This window comes from Falco biarmicus, chromosome 3, assembly GCF_023638135.1.
Source record: "Falco biarmicus isolate bFalBia1 chromosome 3, bFalBia1.pri, whole genome shotgun sequence".
NCBI classification, from domain to species: Eukaryota; Metazoa; Chordata; class Aves; order Falconiformes; family Falconidae; genus Falco; species Falco biarmicus.
Genome location: NC_079290.1, coordinates 29,309,686 through 29,321,697, shown reverse-complemented (window position 1 = coordinate 29,321,697; position 12,012 = coordinate 29,309,686). Strand labels below are relative to the sequence as shown.

At 34.6% G+C, this 12,012-nt stretch overlaps 1 protein-coding gene across 7 annotated transcripts in view; it reads left to right on the top strand.

The window, feature by feature from the left end:
• Positions 1 to 12,012, top strand: part of VPS13B (vacuolar protein sorting 13 homolog B) — a 477,114-nt gene that overhangs the window by 46,122 nt on the left and 418,980 nt on the right. For all 7 annotated transcript variants that reach the window (XR_008820995.1, XM_056333224.1, XM_056333225.1 and 4 more), the window contains exons 4-6: positions 2,183 to 2,306; positions 7,103 to 7,270; positions 8,447 to 8,628. Coding sequence is in view for 6 of the 7 variants with exons in the window: in XM_056333224.1 (XP_056189199.1) it covers positions 2,183 to 2,306; positions 7,103 to 7,270; positions 8,447 to 8,628 (474 nt within the window). In the remaining variant the exon portion in view is untranslated. The remainder of the gene's footprint in view (positions 1 to 2,182; positions 2,307 to 7,102; positions 7,271 to 8,446; positions 8,629 to 12,012) is intronic.

The following is a 12,012-nucleotide window of genomic DNA, read 5'->3' as shown; positions in this document are numbered from 1 at the left end:
ATACCCCTGCCTGCCCTTTCGTTTTCTTATAGCCAACATAGATATTAAGAGGCAAGCATAAGTGTGATCCTATCAGATCAAATCGTTAAATAATTGCACCGCAGCATTCTGTACAATCCACAACTGAGAGGAAAGAAGGAAATGTGTTAATTGAGGTGTTTGATCACACTGATGTCTCATGTGGTTTTTTTAGTTTTTTTTTTTTAAAAAAAAATCGAAAAATAAATAGCAGTATGGTGACTCATCTGAAAAAAATATTTTCATGCTACATGTGAACTAATTTCCAAGGCAGAGGGTATGGTTAAAAGATATTTCAAAAAGTTTAGCTTAAGAGTCTATGATCTAATTCTCAGTAACCTGGAGACATGAAGGAGAGGTGAGCCTTTCTCATTAGAAAGTATACATGCTGATGAACAGACTTTCATCACCCTTGGTTTAAAAATAAAGCAAAAGCTGTTGTTATTGCTCAGGTATGCCATGAAGAAAGGGGTGGCTTTCTAATGAAATTGCACTGTAGTTAAAATTCTGAGAGAGTCTTCAGGAGACTTTTTCCTCGATGAAAAGCATCAGAAAGTTCTCAGAGATAAGAAAGCAAACAAATGCCCTCCAAACAGAGTTTATGCTTAACACCCGTTTCATTTTTTCATGCGTTGGAATGGGAAACTCCTCTATGAATGAAATGGCCAATTAACCATAAAATAAAAATCAAGAAACAGCTCATTTCAATACTGGATTGATGTCTGGAAAACCTCAAATACTTTATTGTAGCTCACCCTCCTTTAGAAGCTGTCTTCTACCCTTCTAAAGTATGAATGGGTTTGTCTTCAGCAATTTCTCCAAATAAGTTCAGTCTTCTATTCCCTCTCCTCCCCAGGCTAAGATTATCTTGCTTTTTTTTTTTTTTTTTTTTTTTTTTGTTGTCTTAGTGAATTGGTGTTTCCACTTTATCAGAGAATTTTCCTTTGCATTCTCTTTTTCTTTACATGGAGTGGAAGGGAAGAAACTGTTTTCAAGTGTTTTTGAAGTTGTAGACTTCTACTTGAAATGTATCATTACATGTAACTTTTTTTTTGTATTGCAAAAAAAAATTAAGAAGCAAGTAATGTGAAGATTCCATTTTGTAATTTCTCTGAGATGATTTAAAATGCTAGCTAGTGTACAGGGAAACACATAATCTATCCTGTAGAAAAACACAGCACTGTAAGCTGTTTGCTTTTTGGTGGTTAGAGGACTTAAGAATATTATAGCTTCATATTGCAGTACTTGACATTTGTTCCCCAAAGCCGCCTTCTTGTGAACATGTTGCATGATCCTAATAGTGCTATGACCCAGAGAGCGTTTCACTCTTTCTCTGCAAAAGACTACATCTACTGAGAGATAATTTGGCTTGGATCAAAAGTTGTAAGAATTTGCTTCCTCTCTAACTTGCTTTTCTAAAGAATATTTGCGTTACTTTTCTTGGCTTTCTTGCACTTGAGTCTTGTAGTTAAACTGTCATTCTGGAATGTAATGGGAATATTAGTGGGGTATTTAAAACTCTGAATTCAGCTAATTAAGATCTTGTGTATGCGAATTTCAACTTGTAAGGCTTATATCATATTATCTAATTGAGCCATGTTTCCTGCTTCTGAATTCCTTAAGGTGAGTAAGCAGTATAAAAGCTCAAGATGAGCTGGTTCCCTCTGTTCACTTATCTTTTCTGGGGCCATGTTTTACTGTTTTAGAAATATGCAAAAATACTTTGTTCTGTGAACTGGCTTCAGTTAGCTATATTAGGAAGGACATGACTGATATCTTGGAACTGTCTGAGCTGGTTGCATGAGCAGGCATGTAAGCTCATAAAATTCAGTAGTTTCTCATATTTGTTTTGGTAGTCTGCAAGGCACTGTCTTTGAAGGAATGTTTCAGCAGAAATGCAACTAGATGAAATGTGTTCTGTTGAAATTAATAATTGACTGAGGTGTTTGGGTTTTTTTAAATAAAAGTGAAAATATTAATTATAAATAATTTTTTATGTTGCCCAGCTTGTTTTGTAATACTTTCTGTAGTTAGACGCGTGTACAGGATTGAATTGATGGGAAAACAGCAACAGAAGTTTCATTTACCAAACCTTTACCAAGTCATTCTCCCCACATTTATTTTATTTGTGTTTGGTTGACTCAGTTGCTTTCTGTTCTTTTAGCAAGAAGACCATGAAAGTTGTGGTTCCAGTTCAACAAACCGCAGTACCACAGAAAGCATCAAGTCAGCAGTAAAACCACGACGAGTTCAGCAGTCTGCTTCTCCTGACTCCGATTTACCTCCAGGTAATCCGTAATTTCAGAAGCTGGATTGTATTGAAGTTATAGAAAATACCTAAATTTCATTCAGGTGACCACAGTGTCTAAGTTAAACTGCTATATTTCTCTCCACCTACAAATCACGTAAAGGTGAGTGAAATACACAAATATTATGAAATGGAACCACATTGCAAAAAACCATAGTTAATCCTTTTATCTTTTTCCTTCCATTTTGTTGAATTTTTAAATTTACAGAACTAGTTTATAACACAAGTTAGATCAGTGTGAGAAACATACTACAGGGGTAGTGTGTTGGATTTTTATCTTCTGCTACTCCGGTTCTTCTGTTTCAGATCACTCTGTTTTCTACTGCTCATTAACTGCTCAGTGGTTCACATTAAGCTGTTTCTTGTATGTTTTCAGACATTTTGTTTTGAGATTCTTATAGAGTTGTTTGAAAGGTAAGGTTCTTCCTTTATAAGGGTTTGAGAGTATTAATTCTGAAAGATGTTTCTTATAGAGGTCTTTACCTACTGGTGGTCACCACTTTCCCCCCTTACCCTCACCCTGGCCCTGAATTCGGCTCAATTGAACTTGGAGGTATTTCTATGATAAAAAAATGTCTGAGGAACTATATGTATGATTACTGTTGATTCTGAGTTTGCACAGAAACTTGGGAGTGTTTTTTTGTGTAGAAAAATGAAACTGGAGAGTACTGGGAGGAACTGCAGTTTGGCTTCTCGTGGCATGTCATTTTAGAAGGGTTACAAGATGTGACAGTTTTGTGTTAGGCTTTTTTCCTGTCTTTCGTTAAGAGAAAGTTTATACTTGCCTTGAACAAAGGAGAACATTGTAATTTAGTGTGTGGAATATTATATACTACAAAGTATCATCTTGCTTTGGAATGAGTACTTGAGGAGCCAAGTTTGGAGGCTCTCAAAGCTCTGACGTCCAATAAACTCCAGTAGCTTGGATTTGCAGGACTCTTGGCATCCACCATTTCCTACCATGGACAGCACTGCAGCTCTGCCAGTGCCTTGGCTTTGGTTCTTTGGGTCTCACCTTGAACAACTGGAATCAAAGGCTTGCCAAAGAATTAGATGGCTATGTTGCCTTCAGTGACAGTTTTAGGGTTTTGGTTGCCCAAGGTTGTTTCTGTCAGGGTTACCTGTGGACCTTCCAGAAAGGTGTGGTCTTAGTGAAAGGCTGGAGGTCTGCTTGTTGTAATGTCAACATCTGATGAAGTTAAAACATTTCAAAAGGTATGTGCTTCCACAGATCCAGATGCAAGATGTGCATTGAAAATTGGTTTGAGTGTTGTCTTTTATGAATAGTTGTGGTTCTTAATAAGTGTGCTCATATGAGTTGCACATCTTGTATTTGCAGTACCGTAGCAAATTACCAGGTCTGATGCCTTCCTATATTATTATTTGATAGATTCTGTCTATGTACTTTGTGATTCTGTGAAACTGTAAGGCAGTATCACCTCCTTCATTGTAATCACATTGCTTCTGCAGCTGTATAGACTGTGTTGGTAGGGAAGTCTAATGATTCAGAGGGCAGTAGTGAAATCTTACCTTATTGAATGGACTGTGATTTATTTTCCGTGTGGTGAAGTTCTCTAAATACAATTGGTTGTGGGTTTTTTTTGACGCATAAATAACGCTGTTTAATATAGAGGTTCTATGTAGTAAACAGCTTCCATGAGGACTAGAGGCCTCCTTATAGGAAGATTCTATTCTCTGTGGTATAGGATATGCTTTGCTAAGCTTTTACTTGCACATCCTGGGTTTTAGTAAGATGTTGAGTCATCTGCTTAATTTGTTTGATTTCGGAGGACATAGGCGTTATGCTACTGTTGTAATTTGTTGAAAGATTTGTTCTTTAGCTCCGCTATTCTTAGAGATGGAGCTGGTTAAAGCTTAGCTAAAGATAAAGCCTTGGTAATAATAGAGCACTGCTAAACATAAGGTATTTAGATGTGACCAGTCTGATGATATCAAGTGTAGTACTACCATGTTTTGGAGAGTTGGATCTGGAACTGCAGTTGTAGTTATTACATTGCAGTGCAGCCTGCTGGGTACTGGAAAACTTGGAAAAAGCATACATGTGGATTTTTACCTCGGGAGAGGATTTACCTCTACAGATTTTTCTGATATTTTTAGTCACTTCATCATAGAATACCTGAATTCTAGGTGAAAAGATGGTCATAGATACTTAAAAACTACAGGAATAAGAAGCAACCTCCACCTGTTTTTTTCCCACTTGTACTTAAAACAACCCTTTTTTTTAAACACCCGCCCCCCCCCCCCCCCCCCCCCCCCCCGTGTTTTACATGAACTTGTTGATGTTCTTGTTACTTTGTTTTGAATAGTAAGAATTACAATTTATATTAATTTTCTTAAAAGACTGATCCTCACTCATGAGAATCTGATTCTAGTATATTTGAAGATAAACTTAATTAGACATCTGGTACCTGTACGGTATTTTTAACAATATACTGTGCCAGTAGTTTGTAAATGCCTTGCAGAAGTGTGGAAAAAAAAAGTTTGTTTCAAATCTATGACCCCAGTTTCATTTGGAAGATATAATTCTGTTCCTTCTTTCATGCTTTTGGGCAAAAGGACACATGAAAGAATTGTTGCTCTTCTCCTACTGATAGTTTTTAGCAGTATTCAGAACTTGTTGGTTGGTTTCTTTTGGTTGGGTGTGGGTTGTTTTGCTTTTTTTTGTTTTGTTTTTGTCCCCTTCCTCCAGCTATGTTGCTGGAATTGTAGTGTTTGTCATTCACAGAAGGAAAACATAAATCAGATTGACTTTGAAAGACCCTTGAAAGTAGGATATCCAAAAAACTCTGCAGCTGCATAGGGACAGCTTCACCTCAATGAAATTAGTAGCTTGCTTTAAAATAGTAATTAAATTACTGGTTATGATTTTATAGTCACTAGTTACATAGTCTGCAAAACATTTCTATGCTGAACTTAAAAGCAACTAAATGCTTTGTGCCAGCTTCTATTTATCCACAGGTCAGTTTACACTGCTCCGGTGATGAATATGGGTCTCTTATGTCCCTTAATTATTGAAATAATACATCTGGTTTTCTGAATTCATATAACCTAAAAATAAGTTACCATTTTAAGAAGTCGGTGAGAAAATTCCTAAAACCTAGTTACTGTAATATTTTAGGATTGATATGCAAAAAAGGTAAATTCACTTTGTTAGAAATCTGACAGTATAAGCTGTCAAAATTTTGACTTCCGCTGCATTTCTGAATTTCCTCTTTCTGTAGACAATGGTCTAAAAATTTTAGAGATTTTATTCTAATACGATTATAATCCTAGTGGGAGATGTTAAAAGGCTAGTTCTGTCCTGTTGCAAGTAGCTTACCTCAAAGGGTGATGTATGCTCAAGAACAGTATAAAATTAAGAAAGCTGAGTTACGGTAAGAAATGAGATATCTGTTTTACAATTAAGATTTTAATATTTAAATACTTTTAAAACATAGAAATGTACATGTTCAAAATCAAAATAATCTGCTAATGGTAGCTGAAAGAATCTTTTGCATTTAATAAAAGAAGAGATTGGAGGCTTTGAACGCTGAGAAAGGAAAATGTCTTATGTCAACTGTGTAAGTATGCAATTGTGGAACTCGAGGAAATCACTTAAGTAATGGTAAAATGTTCCATATACTTCAAGGTGAAAGTAATATTTGAGTGTGAAAATGATGACTATCTAGAAGAAGGAGAGTAAAATGGAAGTAACAAAGTGAGTCTGCTGTTATTGATCTCACGATGTTTCAATGTTCATTTTAAGTTTTATACGAATTGCAATTGTTGATATAAGTGAGTCTCATTTATTGCTAGCTTTTGAAAACTGTATATTGTTAATTGCCTTTATTCAGCACAGTTACCAAACTAGAACTCTATAGCATGTATTAAACACATTTTTGGATAAAATGTGAGTAATGTTATAAATTTTAAATAACAGAGATTTTAAGTCCTGGTTTGTGTGGTTTTTTTTTTCTTTTTTCTAGCACAAACAAGTTAGCTTCATAGTTACATTTAGTATACGTAAAACATGAATATGGGTAGTATTTAATTTCTTTACCATATTGGTAAAATATGAATGTTTACTGCATACTGGGAGCTCACAGGCAAGATCATTTTTCCAATCACATTATGTCTGAAAAAATTTAAATTAATTTGTTCCCAACAGACTTCAGTGCAGGTGCTTGCTATTTGGGTTGTTGACAGAAACTGATTTTGTTATACCTCACAGGGGTCTTACTGAGCATGATGTGGATATATTAGCTTTTAGAGTGAGAAAAGGTACTAGGCGTATTTAATGTTTAGTTAACTTACAAAAAATAAGTGAGGGGGCAAATAAGTGTAATATATGAACACTTGAAAAGTAACCTAGCAACTGTTGTTTGATTTTTCCAAACTTATTTCTAAATATCTTCCAAGTAAAGAAGTTAGTTATTTAAATTCTTTGTCTACAAAAATCCAGAGTCTTCTGTTTTCTTAATTAGTTTGAAAGTTGATTGATGCCACCAAAAATTCATCTCTTGTACTATATTATATTCCTGGTATTTACAAATTTTTTTCCCTACAGTTTATTGCTTTTCCAGGATTCTGATAGATTTAACTGCACTGATTGTTAACGTTTTAAGTCCTGTGACTTTTTTGATAAATAAAGGACAATGATACTTACTTTATTTTGATTTAAAAAACGAATACAAGTTGGAAATGGTGACTTCAGGAATAAATGAATTTGGGACCATGTCTTCCTTACAGCTCCTAAGAATTTGTTTTGTTTTACAGGTTATGTTCAGAGTTTGATTAGGCGTGTTGTAAACAATGTCAACATTGTGATCAACAATCTCATATTAAAGTATGTGGAGGATGATATTGTTCTGTCAGTCAACATCACTTCTGCAGAATGCTATACAGTGGATGAGTTTTGGGATCGAGCATTTATGGACATATCTGGTGAGAAATTTTTGTTGTTGTTGGTTTTATGTAATCCCAGTGGAGGTACTTTTAAAATAATCTGGAAATTTGCAAGTGTAATAAAATTGGCTTTTTATGTTGAAAGGAAGATACTTTCTGCCTGTCTTCATTTCTTAACAGTTTTTCCCTTGTCCTTCGTATTAGAGTCAATTATAATAATATAAATTGATTCTTAACGCATACTTGTACAATCACGTATAATTATATAGTGTTTTGTAGTCCTCTCTGCTCATACTTGTCATCCTTTTGTGATTACATTATATTTTGTGCTTGTGGGTAGCAGTGAGTGCTTAGGCAATCTGTTTCTGTTTTTGTGAATGTGCAGTGGCATCTTAAGGCATTCCAGTGTAATTGTTTGTGATGACCTTAAAATTCTTTAAACAGGCTGGCTAGAGAGATAGTAAAACATGCTGCACTGTAGTGAGTGTGGCATACAAAGTGCAAGATAGGCTTTGTTTTGCTGCATGTTTTCAGGAAAAAACCCACCCTACTTCTTGATTTTTATCTTGGTCTGCAGTATCTGAATGTCTCAGTTTTTAAATTACCAACATTCACCTATCAGTCTAGGTGTTCTTACTGACATTTGGCAGAGGTGGAATTTGGGCACAGTAAGAATATTTCAAGATCACACGGAAGATCTCCAGTGGATTGGGGAATGTAATGTATGGTTTCCTGACCACTGGACCGATCTCTTTGTTCTGGCTAAAATTATTAGAAACTAATATGGCAAAATTACAATATATGTTTCATGTTAAGATTACTATAATAGCTCTTGTTTACTTTGGAAGATTTTAAAGAAATCTTTTGGGGAAAATATGCAAGACCTTCTGGGAGAATAATGAGAATAATATTAATTGGTCTTATGCTTGCACGTGAAGCAGTACTCGTATTTTATAAACAGGTCTGAGGCATAGTGAATGGATTAAAATTTGAGTTGCATGTAACTAATTAGTCCTCACTTTTAAAGTATTCAGCTGAAAAAGTCTATGATGCTTATGTGACTGAAGACAATAATTTAATTTAAGTACTCTGCTGATGATTTAAATAATGACTACACAATTATCTTGATTTCTTTTATTCTAGATAAAATAAGTTATGCATAAATGTGTTTTCTTATGCAGTATGTTTTTTTAACCTATATACTTGTTTTAAAAGCCACCGATCTGGTACTGAGAAAGATGATCAACTTCTCTGACTGCACAGTATGTCTTGATAAGAGAAATGCTAGTGGTAAAATTGAATTTTACCAGGAACCTCTGCTCTACAAATGTTCCTTCAAGACTCGTATGCATTTTACTTATGACAACCTCAACTCCAAAATGCCATCTATTATTAAAGTAGGTATCCAAAATAATTTTTTTGCTACTCATTTGTGAAGCTGAGTTTTTCAAAATATACTTTGAAATGTAAAATGAAAAGCTAATGCTGTTTTTGTTAAAGGAGAGGTTTTTTTGATTGTTTTATTCATATGATGCAATTAGTCTATGTACAGTAATAGCATGTAAGCTATTACTGTCTAAGCTTTTCTGTTTTTCCTGAAGTTTTAAAACAGAACAATAATTATAAGGAAAAAAAATTATGTCTGCAGGCAATCTCGTAAAGAAAAAAACGCAACCTGTATTCTTTAATATGCCTGCAATAAGATGGAGAGGATTTTTTACTTACTGTTTCAAATGCAGTTCAAACTCTTATAAATAACAAGAAGTTTCAGTGTATTAACACTATTTAGGGAACCATGTGAAATGGATTAGCAAGCCAAGCTCAGTTCCTAGTGAGCAGTGGTGCAGTATTACTCGTGGACATCTGGCACTGGTGGCATGCTTATGTTTTGTAGTGCAGAAGCAAAATTGAGGGTTGGAGGAAAAAAAAAAAAGAGTGGGAGAGACTAAATATGTAAGGTTCATCTTCCCTCCGTCCCCCTCTCAATGAATGCCAGTGGTGCCAATTAAATTAGTTAAGAACTCTTAAATTAAGAGGCAGACTTCATATAGGCTTTTCCCAAGTTTTAATAAAAAATAATATTCAGGTGTGTAGTTTAGTTTGTGTGTATATATATATATATAAATTATGTATTCAAGAACTTGTATATTAAATGATATTAGGAATTCAACCATGTGCCTTACATTTAGAATCTATATGAACTCCAGTAAGGAGTCGTCATATGATTGTCTATAAGTTCATCAGTTAAGGTCTTCACGTTCTGTGGTGACAGTATGATTACTGCATCTAGACAGTAATTCTTATTGTTAAAAAGCCTGATTTTTAAACTAGCTGAACAGTTCTGTGAATTTTGGAGAAGTAATCTGTACCCAGCGGAAGTCCTATATACCAGTTTTGCAGAGCAAAAGTTTGTGATCAGATTGCAAGTCTCTGACAGCACAGTTCAATGGAAATGCTGACACAGCCTTCCATATAGTTTAAAATGATACTATTGTTGTAAAAATGACAATGATTATATTATTACTTAAAATTTTTAGTGGAAACTGGTGTAAAATAAAACTCATACTGGAATGCACTGAGGCATTAGTTACTTGATTAAAATGGTATTAAACTTTTCTGATTACCTTTGTTGGTAGTCATTTATTGCCTCTGTCCTTTTTTTAAGGCATGCTTAGTTTTGTTCCAAGATGTCTTTAATCTTTTTTCTATATAGTCTGAATTTTTTTTTTGTTGCACATAATTTATCTTTCTTTTTGTCTTCCTTCTAAATTTTGTCTTTTAAATTTTTTCCTTATTTTTTTCTTCTCTTCAATCTTTAAACATAAAATACTGTTTATGAATATATTCAGAAATGTTCTCAAATCAAAACATTTATACATGATGCTAGTTTAATATTGAAGTGAATTAATAACTGTTTGTTATGATCCAAAGAAGAATTGTCCAAAGGTAGTAATTTTTTAATCTTAAGTCTTTTGTAATATTTCACTACCGTGCCATTATGCAATAATTAGATCTACAAACCTGTTGACCCTCACAAATTTTACATTTGCTAACTTTCTGATTTGTTGTATGCGTGGAGATTGTGCACTGTGGATGATCAGGGTGCAGTTTTTAAAAAAGGCCATCTTTAAAATACTGAATGGACATAGCTCTGTTTTCTTACAGTTGAAGTAAAGACAGCTATCAGTAAATAGAACAACTTCATTAATGCAATTAATTCAGGGATGCTTCAAGCTTTTTAAAGTCTCCACTGCAATAAATTTTTTGTAGCTTCAGGGTGTCTGAAGGGTAGATCATGGAATGCCAGCAGCTTGGGTTCTGGTGGCTTGTTTCCCAGCTAAAGACAAAAGCAAGCAGCACACAGTCTTTCTCTCAAAATCTGTGAAGACCTTTATAATGAAAATTTTCATACTCTGTGTTGTTCTCTTGGTAAAGAACATCTGTTTTTCAGTCCTGAGTGAAAGTTTCCAAGACTTCCATGTTTGCAGTAGCATGTGGTCTTTTGTTTTCTTGTTAGGGACTAGAATGTTTTTATAACCTGTATAATTTTGACTGCTCTGTCTATTGCAAAATTTTGGCCAAACTGATCTTCATGAGTTTAAGTTGAGACTTCTCAAAAGGAGGGCTTGGGTACCTGGATATGTATTTGAATGCTTTTAAGTTGGTAACGTTAAGCTCCTATTTTCAATTTTAGAATGGGAATACTATACATGGGAGGAGGAGGCAAAACATATGTAAAATGATTTAAGTTTTAAGCTTTGTGTTGCTGTTCTTGTTGAAATCATCATGGTATGAGACAACCATGAGACAGACAAACTGACTTGCACTGAGGATGTCAGTCCTACCTCTTCCTATTTGCAGCAGTACTGACATTTGTCTCACCTGTCAGTCCTCTAAATCAACTCACCGTGTTGACAGAAGGCTAACTGGATGAGAAGAAAGAGTTTTCTGCCAGTTTTAGTGAGATGAGGCAACTTAGTGAGGGGCAGATGTGTTTCACTGGCAATGTAAGAGCAGGCTCACAGTGGGAGGGTAGTACCATGTAAGAAGTCTAGGAGTGTAAGATAATTATATAGTGGGTTCATTGGCTGCAGTGCTACCTAGTGTTCTGGTCCTTCACTATGAAATATGCCCCTTGTGTGACTTCTTAAAAGGCTTCTGAACAACATAATTTTTTTTTTTTTCCTTTCCATATTTTGAGATAGTTTTACACTCCTTATCCTTCCTGTTGTCTGTCTGCACAGACAAGTTTTATTATTGGTAACTTATAATCAACTGGCCCTGAACATTGGTATTAAAGGATTAATTTTTCATGTAAAAAATGTATATTAGGATTTTATGTGCAATTTTCTTTCAGAGAATTTTAAATAGCAGCAGAGTTCTGATACTGAAAATCTCTCCTGTAGTCCATCTAAATGGCTGATACTATATTGTGACTCATTCTGTATGAGTAAGGCTGTGGCTTTATTAGTTTACTCATATAACCTGCGTTAGCAGGGGAGTTGGACTAGATGATCACGAGAGGTCCCTTCCAACCTGCACCATTCTGTGATAAATTTGTTAGTGTGGTCTTAGTATGATAGTATATTTTTATACAATTATTTATTTTAATATTGTATTTCTACCTGCTTGTGGTTGTGCAGTACTGTTTACGGTAATTTTTCATGTTCCTTGAACCAGATTGGAAGTAACCACATATCAGTGTTGGCCTTATTATTTCCGTTATTTTAATCCACAATATTTAGAAACTGGACCTGGAGCTAGAAATATGTCTAATGTTA